This window comes from Muntiacus reevesi, chromosome 13, assembly GCF_963930625.1.
Source record: "Muntiacus reevesi chromosome 13, mMunRee1.1, whole genome shotgun sequence".
In the NCBI taxonomy this organism is placed as follows: domain Eukaryota; kingdom Metazoa; phylum Chordata; class Mammalia; order Artiodactyla; family Cervidae; genus Muntiacus; species Muntiacus reevesi.
The window spans coordinates 15,354,646-15,369,316 of record NC_089261.1 but is presented as its reverse complement, the minus strand read 5'-3'; the positions used below and the strand labels follow the sequence as shown (position 1 = coordinate 15,369,316).

The window sequence follows — 14,671 nt, the reverse complement described above, 5'->3', positions numbered from 1 at the left end:
GAGGTGGGAGGGGGGATCGGGATGGGGAATATGTGTAACTCTATGGCTGATTCATATCAATGTATGACAAAACCCACTGGAAAAAAATAAATAGAAAATAAAAGTTAAAAAAAAAACAAAAACAGGAGAAATACTGTTACAAATTCAATAAAAACTTTAAAACTGGTCCACACAAAAAACAAAAAAAAAGTCTTAAAAAACTTCACCCTCTACAGGATCATGCTCAAACAGCTACCTGCAAACTAAGCCACAAGTCCCTTCTGATCAAGTACTCATGGCAGCCAAAAGGAGCCTAGTTACGGGGGCCTCAGACCAGGAAAGCGAATGGTTTCACCTGTGTGTTAGATCCAATAAATCAGTGGTGGCTGCCTACGGCCCTGTGCTGAGGACTCTGAAGCTGTATTGCGCCCAGCTCACTGTAATGGACTTCCCAAGTCCATCGCTGGTGTGGGAGTGAGCAGGGGCAGCATGTGTGTTTAAGTCATGAGCATCCTTCCTCCACACGACACTCTGCCTGGACGACAACTCGCTGTCGCTTCCAGACTCAGTTGAGGAGTCACTTCTCAGGAGAAACCTGCCTGGCTCGGAGCCTACCCTGATGCCTCTCCCATGTGTCACGGCACCTGCTCTCCTCCTATCCTGCTCTCTCTCACACTGGCCTGTAACCACCGATGACTGTATCGCTTCGGCCTGTGAGCAAGGGAGCTGCACCCCTCCCCCGAGCAAGGAATGGGTCTGTAGTGTTCTTCTGTGATTAGTACATGCTCACAAATCTAACTTAAACTTAGAAGATGAAAGTGGTTTAAATTACTACAATGCAATTAGGCCGAGGCCCCTACAAGTGCAGTGCCTGCATTTCAAGAAATGTTTATGCCCTTAACATGCAGAAGTTTTAGGAACTAGTCACATACTCCATACTTTCTTCAGTAATACCAAAGATTACAAATCAATGAAAGCAAGAGTATTTACTGTTTTCTTTGAAACACGACTGTGTAGTTATTATGCAATTAACAAAATGAACTCAATCCCATAGTGCAGTCTTTCTGTGGAAATGCACTGCTGCAAACATCAAGTGCAGCTTAAGATGCATCAATTGAGAAATAATGAACATCTTAATGGACCTTATGAGATCCATGCACTACACACTTAAAACTGTTTTCCATACATCTTGGTTAATCACAATCAATAGAGTGAGAGTCAATGATGATTATGCAGAGTTATTGTAGCTGTGGCCCTTCCCATTATTCCTTGGAGAACCCGAGATGGATAAATGCAGCCATGAGTTCACCAGTATTTATTAAGGATATTCTAGAGCTCCTTCATTAAGGATATAATAAATGTGAAGCTCTCCTCTGGTCTCTTATCAGTATCTTACCTCAGACTTATTTACCAGAAGAGCATGTACACCTCACAGCAGAAAATAAATAAATAAAAAGTATTTTTAAGAAGAGGTCCCTAACGGGTAATGATTGGATTCCTTATGGGAAATAGTCCAACATCATAATAAGCAGCAGCACAAAATCTATATAACACAAGGTTGAAAGGAAAACTGTCAAGAGAAAGAGTTTGTTTTTTTTTTAAAGGGGGAAAGATAAAGCAAGTCCTTAGTAAGTGTACATACAGGGTGACATTTATCTAAGGCTATTTGTATCACCAGTCTGTATTTACAAGGCATCTGCTATCATCTCAAGAGCCTCAAAGTAATCCTAGGTATTATATTATCTAGTTTTATACATTCACATGAAGCTAGCAGAATATTAGAAACACCACCTTGAGGTCTTCAGCTCCTGAACAGAAAGTGTTTTAGATTTTAGAATTCAGGGCAAATACACACTATTTCAGATCAAAGCCATATTTTGGCATGGTTTGTGGTCAATACTAATTTTTAATTATTGGGAAAAGCAGTGGAAAAATGGCTAGAAGCAAGACATTTCAAGATTACCTTAGACACATGCCTATGTCTGAAGTATTATTTTTCAACAGTTCTTAGCTATAAACAATAACAACATTCCAAGAAAAGTGTCAATAGGCAAAGTGAACCCAGAGATTCAGACACCCAATTTAACATATATAGATTAGAAGCTCAAAATGTTGCTTCATGTCTACAGAAGACTGGCAACCCTCTTGACTATCCAGGTTGTGTGGACAGAGTTTTAGTCATAATAAAAGCCAAAACAACAGCGAGAGGTCACTTCGGCTGCTAGAGACATGTAGGCAGTTTTGCTCTGTGTCTTACTTGCCTCAAAGGGAATGGAGATGGGGAAAATCAATGTAGACCAAATGGGACAACAGAGAACTTCTTAGGGAAACATGACAGCTAACACTTGGTGACATTCAATGATAGAGATTTCCCTCCAACCATACTTGGGGGTGAAGAGAAACACAGACACACAGTCACAATTCTTCTCAGTACAGACAGGAAGTGTACCCTAAAAAGGCAGATCACCACAGTAGAGAACAGAAGAGGGGTGGGGGGAGTATTTAGGAGTACTGAGGAAAACCTTGACACAAAAAGGGGACTTGATACTTTTTTAAACCGAAAGGGGGAAAATGGTCCTCTAATGTGAATAGAAAAGTGTGCTTTCCTATGCAAACTGAAACGCTTCAGACTTATGAATCTTAAGTAACAGTGAGGAGGGAGTTTATTGCAAAACACAGCACGGCATACTCTTGGGCATCTGATAAAAGCTTTTGGTGAGCTAATAGCTTAATGGCCGGCACAAGGCCTCCAGTGAGCCCCCTGGCTGACTTTCTCCTCCAAGTTTTACCTGAGATGTGCTCCTTCACTAGATGGCAGTAAAGCAAACATATTTCTGGCAAAGTATACCTAGCCCTGCATCTCAGGTTATAATGTGACCTTTCTGAACTCATGATGTCATCTGTTTTCAACACCCGTAACTCTCAGTATGACTGTGAGAAAGAGGACTGTCTAGGTCTCACAACACAACATAGGACGGGGACGCTGTCAGCCTCGTCCCTTTGGTCTTTCCCTCAATGATAAACGTGTCATTTGAGAGACATTCTACAATTCTCGAGCTCTCACCATAAAAAAAGAAAAAGAAAGAAACCACCACCATGCTTCCTAACCACTTATTATCAACCAACTTTCTAGGTAACATCTCCTTCTAAGCCCAAGGAGGGCACACACTGAACCTCACCGCATTTCAGGAACGCCACCAGATCCCAGAGGAAATGCAGACAGAGGGTCAGCTCCAACAGGGAGGAAGGTGGCTCTCAGCACAAGCCACTCTCAGGTTAAAGAAACGGGAAATCTCAGCGAGCAAAAAACAAGTCTAAGCACAGGCTGTGTTTGAATCACCTACTTTGTCACAGTCGCAGGGACTTCCAACAGCACAGAAAAAGCTGTTTCTGGTATCTTCTGGGATGCCGCACACACTGCCGGGTGGCCACACGACACCACAGAGAGGTGTGAGGGGGGACCCGAGCAGGGGTCTGTGAGCCAAAGGTGCAGCAAGGAGGCTCGGGGAGCACAGTGTGTGAGGGGCTCTTCCTTCTGTGCGTGCCTGCCCCGAAGTTTCCTGGGTGCTGGGACGGGTGTTCTTTAGGCTCTGCGGTTGCACACACTCTTCACACACAGGCCCCACCATTTTAAGAGGAGCACAGTCAACAAGATCCGGCTCGTGTTATTTATGGCACTGACTGAGAACGGGAAGGTAACCTCAGGAGAGTGGGTTTGAGGGACGGTTTAGAGACTCCAAGGCAAAAAGTTAAATGGGAAATAACTTGAGGATTATTGAAGGCATTTTAAGATAGTTTTCTTATCCTTTGGCCACACCATGCAGCATGTGGGATCCTAGTTCCCTGACCAGGGGTCAAACCCAGCTTCCCTGCTGTGGAAGTGCAGAACCTTAACCATTGGACCACCAGGGAAGTCCCTAAAATAATTCCTTAATCTGAAAAAGATAAAAATCCAGCCACCTAAATCCAGTAACATGCATTTGAAAACAGAAACATAAATGGCACACACCAAAACCTATAATGGGAGCTGTGCTAGCAAGCTGGCAATCAGGCAGCTTTCTCTTCTCCACCTTCTAATAGTTTTACAAAGACAACGTGGTCTTACTACTGTCTTCATTTTTAACAGAAGAGAAAGGCCCATACATGCCATAAAGGAAAACAAAATGACACTATAATGACAGACAGGCCATCCGAGCAAGGAGCCAGGGCTGGAGATGACAGTGAGGGGCCAGGCTCTCACGTGTCCCTGCAGAAGCACAGTGGGGCGTGCAGGGTATGCGTGTCACCCCCACTCCCCAGACCTCGGGAGCCTCCACGACCTCATGCAGGAGGGCATTTCAGAACAGAATCTCTAAAGTTCCTTCCAGGTTTCAAACTGTGTTATTCTAAGTTGAAAAGAACTAGGAAATCAGAACAGACAAAAGAAATCAGGAATTCCTCCAGTTTCTCATGTAACACGTAGTATACAGATCGGGGGAAGGGAATCTATTAAGTGTTAACATTCTTCTTCAGATTAAAAAAATGTATTAGTACTAGAGGGAGCTGAATGAAATATTATATAACACTTCTACTTTTAAAAGATGCTTACAAATTAACTGGGAATTTACATGACTATAAAGTTTAAAAATAAAATAACAACATAAGACAAAAATGTTTCGGTGAAGCCTCAAAGCCATGTGGTGAGCTGCCCCATGAGCTGCAGACAATCGCTTCCCTGGGAGACATGAGAAGGGGAGATGCTGGCCTGGAGGCAGGGAGAGCCAATAGGCCAGTGTGCAGTGGAAGCTGTGGGCGGCAGCAAGGCTTGAGCTGGGCCATAAAAAATGGAGACAGGGTTTCTTCTGGAGGTGATGAAAATGTTCAAGAATTAGATAATGGTGGACAGTTATACAACCTTGTGAATGTAGGAAAAATCACTGACTTACACAATTAAAAGGGTGAATTTTATGGTATGTAAATTACATCTCAAGTTTAAAAAGACATGGTCAGAGGTAACTAGGACAGTATGGGGGGAGAAAAACCAAAGGTACCCTGGGAAGAGTAATGAGGAAAAGGAAGGTTGGAAACAAATTTCAAAGGGCTCCAAGCATCAGGAAAAGGTAATTGAGAATGATCATCCACAAGATAGGAAGGGAAACACACACTCATCGACAAGAGGGAAAGATCAAAAGCTTTGAGAATAATGTCTGTTTCCTCTGGTGGAAAACAAGCCTCAGGTGAGAGACATCCACGTCCTGTTCACTTGACAGGGACTCGAGTGTCTCAGAGTTGATGAGCAAATAAGCATTTGACGGGTACCCTGGTTCTGCGTGAAAAGAAGACTAAGGCAGAACCAAGACTGGGTTAACTCTACCTTTATGTGTAACACACATCAGTCTAAGTCTAAGCAATCCAACTCCAAAGCAGGAATACTTACACAGAGGACTGAAAAACTGAGAAGAACATGGGAAAAGATTCTGCAACAGAATCTTCAATTATATAATTAACAGGTTTAAATGCAAACATGGAACATAGGTTACCTGCAGATATATAAAACTAAGCCTCTGAACAGATTCCACTTGCATAAAAAATAGAGAAGGAAGGGAAGAAGAAAAATAGGAAAAATGCAAGAGAAGTAAATGAGAAAGAAATGGTGGGGTGGCCACTGTCTCTTTAAGAAGCTCCTTGGAGATACATAACTGCAGAAAGCCTGGTGAATACAACATTGATTGAGAATGAGGTAACCGCAAACACCACTGTTCTCAAATGAAAAGGGATTCAAGATCTGACCCAGAAAACAAGCATCGTAACCACCAGATAAAATTTTAATGATAAACACAAGATGCTGTATATACAAGCAAGACTGAAGTATCTGAGGCTAGGCCATCAACATAAGGTTCTCTTAGAAAGAGGGGCTGTGAGGAGCCTCTCTGACCCACGGATCAAGTTTCATCTTATCGATCCATGAAACTCTGCCATCGCTGTGCTTTGTGCTGGCATAATCCGTGACGCTGAGCAGGCCTCAGGGGAACGGAGAGGCAGGAAAAGAAGGACTGGGATCTGGACTCATGGCCAGGCTGCCTCTTGTAAGGTCCACGTCCAGATAAGAAATTCATAATTGGCTTTCGAGAGTCATCTTCCTTATTTCAATTCCTTTTATGACTTTCAGTTCAATCTCAGCAGTCTGTTCTCAAAGGCCTCTAACCAGAAGACCCCTGTAACTAGAATGATCCTAGTCCCTCTGGGGGTTACTAAGGAGTCTCAGCATTAACTGAGGTGAAGAGGACCGTACCCGGCATGAGCTCTCAGGCCCACACCTGGCTGATGGGAGCAGAAGCCTAGTGCCACACTGATAACTGGATGGACAGAATTCTAGATTTCTAGTCCATCAATTTTTCTAAACGTTTCTAACTGTTTTATGGCACTCCCAAGAAGGGCATTAACCTCGAAATCACGGTCAGGAAAACACAAGTTAAAGGAAAGTGCTGCTCCTAAGGCATAACCTGTTTAAAGCAAAGTACTTTTACAGAGATACTATGAAAGCACAAAATATTAAAATAATCTGACTCTTTGACATTTCAATCCAAACAATACTCTTCAAGCAACGCTTCTGAAGGAGTTTTATTCAAAAGGAAAAGGCTCTCCTATGACTATGTTGTTAAGTCCAAGGTTTCTTTCTGTTTGTCCACCCAGGAGAAACCTCTTTTGGGCGGCTCACTTCAGAGTCAATCCAGACCCAGAAGTTTAAGTGTCCTGGTCTCTACAGCATTAGGTACACGACATGAGACTCTAGTTCAAGACATACTGTTAATTCAAAAAGAAAATTACCACCTTAGTAAACATTAAAGAAACACATAAAAACACCTCTCCGATAAAACATGAAGAATTCATGAAAGTGGTTTTTGGAATAGAAGCCAAATTCACAGAAGCTAAAATTAAATTTCTCAGCAATGGAGACAGATACGTAACAAAACGCCTATTTCAGGACAAGTTAACTGCAATATGAACTGTGTGGTAGGGAAGGAAGATTACCTGTGAGGTCACAGCCCTTCCTCATAATGAAGGCTTCAGAATGAGAAATCAAGAATAGGACCTGATTCTGCCAACACTTATTATTCTTGCTTGAGTTTTATATGTCTTCATAAAGAACAAACTGTTGGCCTTAATGAAAATCTAACATAATAACATGCCACAAGAGTCATTTAAAAGCTCAAAAGATATGAGACAAATGGATTACAGAGCCGCCCCACCCCACTTGCTTCCGAACCCTTGACTACGGGAGGACACAGTCAGGGGCTCCGTCTTGTCTCCACGCGGGCTGTGAGTGGGAAGGCACGCGCTCCCAGAGGTAGAATACGGTGGCTGAGACGCAGAGGGTGGTCCGTGAGAAGTGAAAGACCTCAGGATGAAGAGTATTAAATGGAAAACTGTTTTCACTTACCCAGCAATGACAACGCCATCGTGAGAGTGCACATCACATAAAACTGCGTCGGGAATGTGTTCCAGCTCACTCACCGCGCCTTTGCGATTCTGCGTGAGAAAAGGGGTGCGGTTTATACTGCTCTCGGGATGGCAGGGAGACAAAGCATTTCGCTCTCACCTATATTCCAGGGTGGGTTATCTACAGCAGGGACTGTGTCCACAGTTAGAGACTCAAAAGGACACAGACAACAACCAGTATGTTAAGCTCCTAGCACTTACAAGCCGCACACACTGAATGCAGCCGGACTGTGAGACACTGACCCCCCCCCACCCCAGGGGATTACAGGAGCAAACGCCTTCACTCTGCAGAGGCTGCCAGTGAAGAAGTACGTAAAGTGTATGTAAAAAGTTTAGTTTGATGGAGAGGACGTGGTTAATGCTATTTTACCTGGTAACAGCTCTTGTAAGCACTCTCAGAATAAAATTAAAACATATATACAACAAAATAAAAATCAGGATGGGGGGGGAAAGGAGAGAAGAGATTATTTCTGATTGAGAGGTCAGAGGTTCATGGAAATGGTATATAAAGGAAACCCTAAAACACAACACAGTAGCTCCTGATGTAGGTGAAGAGAGGCAAGAGGAAGATATATTTTCCAGTATATGCCCTTTGATGACTTTTGATTCTATCATGATTATTTATTGATTCAAAATATACACAAATAATTATTTTTAAAATAAAGGGAATCTGGAGGTATAGAAAGTATTTACATGTGGGATGTTGGGAAGGGTGGGACAGTTAAGCTAAAAAGCAAGCATGCATAAAGGTATTCAAGAATATCAAGCCATCAAAAAATATAAATACATAACTGAATCACTTTGCTATACACCTGAAACACAATATTGTAAGTCAACAATTCTAAAATTAAAAAAAAAGATATCAAGCCATCCATAACTTCACCTTTGCTGTACCAGCATAAGGATCAGAAATAGTATAAGTGCCAAGGACAGTTCTTTGCACACAACTTTCCAATAGATGGTAGCTACTATTACTATCTATATTATTATTAGGAGACAGATGATGACATCCATTCCATTAAAACAGACATTTATTAAGCAGCTGAGCTCCAGACACTGTGCAAGATGACCCGCTCGGGGATCGCACTGAACTCGAGACCTGAATCCAGGCTGAGGGACTCCACTGGACACGTCCGGGAGGGGCTGTCCTGCTGGTGGAGACACGGGAGGGACTGCAGAGCCATCCGTGCAGGTGCCACGGCCAAAGTGACAAGAACAGCAAGCGAGAGACCAGGCAGTGAAAGCCAAGGAGAGGGTCTGTGCCCTCATGGCCTCCACGAAGTTCTGTCACGTGGCTTCCTCTTCGTCCTGGGCTCCAGCCCCACACTGGTATTCTGGATTGAGAGACCCTAGCAGCCACTGTGAAACAAGTGTGTGCAAACATCAGGGAAAGGAACACCATTTCACCCTTGCTCTAAATTCCAGGTCAGTTTGTGCAGGTCACCCTCTGTGTGAAGTACTAAGAACCCTGGGGTCCCTTCTGAGCTTCCCCAGACACTGACCTAGGAGATGTCAAACCAAATCACCTTCCCGACCCATCCAGAGGATGACCAGGGATAGCACCAAACCACAGCGTCCGTGTGCCAAAATCAAGGCTAACTGAGCCGCAGACACGAGCCACGTCCTGTGGGAGGAGCATCAGGGACCATTAGACAGTCCTCTTTACTGCAGCCTGGAGAGCGCAGCTACTCTCAGCTCCATATTAGAGATGGGAAAGCAGAGGCACTCGCAGGGAAGGCATCCTGCTCTCTGCTACCTTTCATGTTTTCATAAGGATTCCTTTCTTTCCAGAATCACTACTGTTAATGCAAGAGACATCACTTGACACTTGACCTCTGTAGTCCTTATAGGTAACAGTGCAGGATGAGGGCCCAAGATGCTCCAAAGAGAAGCCTCCCTCCAGTCTGACTCCAGTTCATTCAAGCAACAACCTCTTATTGAGCACTTACCAAACACATGGCTTTGTGCTTGTTAGAGAAAAACAATAAACATGTTCAGTTAAACTGTATGCAATCTGTACACAGGCATTAAGTTCCAGATGCTATGAGGCAGGTCGTTATACACCTTCACTTCTGCCCCCTCCAGCCTGGATGAGGAGGGCATACCTGCTTCCCTCCCTCATTGTCTCTGGTGCATGTAGGTATGTGTGCTCAGCTGTGTCCGACTCTTTTGCGACCCCATGGACTGTAGCCCACCAGGCTCCTCTATCCATGGAATTCTCCAGACAAGAAGACTGGAGGGGGTTGTCATTTCCTTCTCCAGGGGATCTTTCCCACCCAGGAACTGAATCTTTGTCTCTTGCATCTCCTGCACTGGCAGGTGGAATCTGCCAGGTTACCAACTGCCCCTGGCAAGTGCCCATTGTCTCTGGAGCAAACAAAGAACTCAGCTGCTGTGTTCTCCCTTAGGATCTGACATTTATGAACTTGAGCCATGGTACCTGGAGTATCTCCAGCTCTTGTGCTCACAACTCTCAAAAGTATCCCTCCTTCCTGGACAGAACACACTCCTCTCAAGCGTTCCTTAAATTATGGACCCTCCTGCCAGGGTTAGACCCTTGGCTTTCCTATCTCCAGCCTGTCTCAGCAGGTTTGCTCTCACTTATGTCCTTCACACAGACCGAACCAAGCAAAAGGGGAAGAGGAGGCCTCCACCTGGTCTGGATGCACGTGGCGGGGCAGCAGGACTTTTATTTAGTGGAGGTGTCTTTGTGGTCTAAGGACAGCTGTGCTAATTCTCTTTGGAAGGGTGGCTCTCAACCAGGGGTGATGCTGGGGGAAGGAAGGGAATGGTTTCTGGCCTGTACTGGGGAGCAGCTGGAGATGCCGCAGAAGCAGAAGATCCTGCAACGCCCAGGACAGCCCTCACTAAAAAGGATCTGGCCCCAGATGGTGCCAGCGCCGGGGCTGAGAAGCGCCAAGTTAAAGGAACACTGTTCTTATTGACTTTGCTAAGAACTGTGACACTGCCCAGATATAGAATACGGTCACTAATCAGGTTGTGAGGCGACTGGGGACAGATGTGCACATAGGCAGTATGTCACCGTCAGTAATGAGCAAAAGCTTGTTCATCTCAAAGTCTATCAGGACTGACTTTTACAGGAGGGGAACAGAGAATTCAGTTCTGTGCCTTCCCTCCACCTGAACACCCAGCCCCCGAGTGGGAAGAAACGGCCACCAGGCCGGCGTCTCCTCATGCCTGGGACAGCTCCACGTAACACTGCTCCTGACATGATTTCTACAGAAACACTTCACTGGGCAAATGCGCAGCTGTGATCTAATATTTCTGTAGAGATTTTGAAGTGATAAACGTTATGGAAGCAAGCCAATAGGTTATGTGAGGGAAGGGAAGATAGTACTTAGAGACGCTTAGTAATCGCCCTCTCACATTGACTGGAAAGAGCACTTTCAGTCCCTCTTTTGTATTCAGGTGATGCTTTCTTGGTCCATCCAGGGAAGAGGGAACAGTGAAAGGGGGCTGCATGGACCACCACTCCAAACACCCCAACCATCAGAGGGAGGTTTCTAGCACCTCAAGCTCACCTCCTCTCCTGGAGGACAAAGGATGCTCCCAAATAGGTGGTTAGAAATGAGGGCCGATACTCTAATGGTCAACAAGTCACTGTCAGCTGCAGGGACACTCACCACACCCTTCTCTCTGCTTTCAGCAGTGAACCTCAGGCTGAAACTGGAGGGACTCAGGGTTTAATCCCGGGCTTGGATTCCTGGGTCCCTAGAGGCAATTCCCCTGCAGGTAATGGTACTGGCCACTGCCTACCTTCCAGTTGGTTCTCAACATGTGCTCCTTGGCTCGGCACTCTTGGAAAACGAGCTTCCAGCAAGAATAATCGGAGATGCTGCTCTCGGGGAGGTGGCCTTCCTGCTGGCACAGCCTGTACCACAGCACCTCGTCCTCCGCAATCACCTTCCACGTCTTGCTCACCTACAACAGCCCAAGTGACACAAACGTCAAGTTCTGCAATTAGAGACATCCCTTGTCATCCAAAAATCAATCAACACCTTTCTTTATCACTGTCCTGGGTTTATGGCAGTATAAAATGTCTCATTAACAAAATCCTCCGAGGCGAAAAAAATACAAGCAAATGTTTCCAGTTTTATCTTTAGAGATTTCAAAATTGCTGTACTACCAACCTAATGCCACATTTTAGACTATTTGGTTAAATCATTTTATACATACACATGTAAATACAAGATATAAAGAGAAAAATACACAAGCATGTAAAAGACAAAAAATATACACTAACATGTTAACAGATACAAAATCACACACAGCTTTTCAGAACAGAATCTCTGCTTTTTACTAATAGGTACTTGTATTTCCATCTTTTAGAGCTAGACACTGATGATCTCTGAAGTAAAAAGCTATGATAAAATTAATATCCATAACCCAAACTTCTGGTCATGTGAGATATTCAAATTCATTTTATGTGTGAAAACTCAGATTTTAAGTGTGTAAATAAAAAATATTCAACAGAAAGGGCAAGCTATTAACTAGGATGACAAGATTCGATAGAGAGAAATGAACACTATATCTGGACTGGATTTCAAATCCCAACAGTATCCAGAGTAAAGGGCCGCTTTAGCAATTAAGAGCTTTGTCTTCCAAGCCTAACTTGGGGAAATGATGGATTTTCTTCATCATGAGATTTACTGTACCAAGTTGGGCAGATTGTAAAGGATGGACTCTGCTGGTGAAATGAGACACTGACGCAGCAGATCCACATGATCTGAGGTCTGCTCAGATTCTGCTTGCTGCCCACCCAAAAGCTGAGCCTCATTTCTAATAAAGTCATGACCAGTGGTTCTCAGTAACCTGCGCTCCATAACACTCCCTTGGGGCTACTCCAAGACATCAAATACTCAGATAAGAAGAAAGAACATGAGACACACTGAGACAGAACACACAACATGTGCCCGGCAGACTCTTCTTTACACAAGGGTGCCTCAACTTGATGAAGTGCTGCTAGGGAGTTAACTTTCTAACTACAGAGTGAAGATCGCTGAAAATCTGCTCCTCCAAAGAAGCAACAAGAATACTGCCAAAAATTGTAAAAAAATCAACTTTTTCAGAGCTCCAGAAATTAACTAAAAGCTTATAATATTCCGAGGAGCATTTATTCAAGGAAAACGGCTGAATCTTAGTAAGAATAGCAACCTTTGTGTTGTTTTCACTTGCATTAATCCCATTCTCGTCCTCCAGCTCCATGGTAGCCTTGAAAACCAACAGCCTCCAACTACAGTAGCTATAAAAACCAGAGGTCTAGCAACTCCCAGAGAGGCCAAATGGGTTTACAGCTCTCCAAAAGTACCATCCCCAGAAAACTGTCACTCTTTGGCCTGTCTGGCAGCTTACTAGAAAGCTCTGTTCTGAAGGCTTGTCTTCATCTGATCTGACTGAGATCTAACTCTGTCCTATATCCAGGGCATTTGTCAGAAAAAATAAGGGACTACTGTTTAACAGTGCAGCTGCCTGACACGGCACTACCAACTAGGGCTAAAAGGAGGCTGATCGAAAGACTTAAAAGGAAAACCTGGGGAGTGGAACACCCCATTATAAATATGTTCAAAATACTAAAGGAAAGCATGTCTAAATAAACAAACATATACGCACAATGTCTCAGAAAATACAGAATATTGATAAAGAGATAGAAATTTTTTTTAAAGAACCAAATAGAAGTTTTATAGTTGAAAAGTATAATAACTGAAACAAACAAATAAAAAAATCACTAAAGGGGCTTAACAATAGATTTGAGCTAGAAGAAGAATCGGAAAATTTAAGGTCAATTAAGATTTTCCATACTGAGAAAGAAAAAGAACAAAAAATTAACAAAATTAACAGAGCCTCAGAGAACTATGAGACACCATCTGAGTGGACCAATATAGGCATTATAGGAGTCCCAGATAGGGAAGGAAAGAGAAAAAGGAGTAGAAAGGATACCTGAAGAAATTAAGGCCAAAAATTCCCCCAAATCTGAGGGAAAACATTCATCTGCATAGCCAAGAAGCTCAGCAAACACCATGAAGAATAAACTCAAAGAGACTCATACCTAGACACAGTTAAACTGTTGAAAGCTGGAGACAGAATCTTGAAAGGATCTACAAAAAAAAGACTCATTCACAAAGTACTCTATACTTCTCAGAAATGATGGAACTCAGAAAGCAGTGGCATACAGCATATTCAAACCGCTGAAAAGAGACTGCCAATCAACAAATCTATATCCAGCAAAACGATCCTTCAAAAATAAAAGGAGAAACTAAGATATTCCCAGATAAACAGAAAATAAGAGAATTCATCTGGAGTAGATTTGCCCTACAAGAAATACTAAATACCATATTTTGACTGCCTAAAGACAGGCATTTAGGCTGAACTGAAAGGAAATATACTTTATTTTCCAAGTAAACATCACTATAAAGGTAAATATAAAAGACAGTATAAATGTACTTTTACTTGCATCCCTTTCCCTCTATCTGATTAGAAAGACACAGCCTAAAACTGCTGATGGGCTTATAAAGATAGAATTTGTACACAATAATAGCACAAAGAAAGGAGAGGGGACACAGTTATTCTGGAGCACTTTGGTTGTACTATCGGAATTAAGTTGGTATTAGTCAAAACTAGATTGTTTTATGAGGCTCACTGTAACCCCTAGGGCAACCATTAAGAAAATAACTCCAAAATATGGCTTGTACAAGAAACAAGAGAATTAGAATGGTATGCTAGAAAAACATCTAACACAAAAGAAGATAACAGTATCTGAAAAGAGGAACAAAAAAGACATACTAACAGTTCCTTAAGTGACTGAGGTTTCCCTAGTCATTTCTTCACTGGTCTAAAACTACTACACATTTCCTTCAACTAATTGTCACAGAACTAGCTCCCATATTCATTACCTCTGAAACGTACCCTCATGTTTATGCATCTGCATTGTCTCTCTTCAAATGTGGTACTTGCGACTAAACAATACCCCAGATACACAACTTTCAAGTGCCATGAACAGAAGGATTTTATCAGATGCTAATTCGCTACTTCACTTAAAAATACAATGCAGAACCCATAGTTCAGAGCTTCTGGAGTCCATTTATTTTAATAAATATTTAAGGCAGACAAAGTTATATATTAAAAACACCCATGGACACACCACCCTGCTTAACAAATATTACCAATAAGCTTAAAACTCCTATGTATCTCTCCG

At 43.1% G+C, this 14,671-nt stretch overlaps 1 protein-coding gene across 4 annotated transcripts in view; it reads right to left on the bottom strand.

Moving 5' to 3' along the window:
- The window catches only part of FBXW8 (F-box and WD repeat domain containing 8), a 119,649-nt gene that overhangs the window by 77,928 nt on the left and 27,050 nt on the right, over positions 1 to 14,671 (bottom strand). For all 4 annotated transcript variants that reach the window (XM_065904007.1, XM_065904006.1, XM_065904005.1 and 1 more), the window contains exons 3-4: positions 11,236 to 11,400; positions 7,400 to 7,488 (exon numbers count right to left, since the gene is read on the bottom strand). In XM_065904007.1, coding sequence (XP_065760079.1) covers positions 7,400 to 7,488; positions 11,236 to 11,400 — 254 coding nt within the window. The remainder of the gene's footprint in view (positions 1 to 7,399; positions 7,489 to 11,235; positions 11,401 to 14,671) is intronic.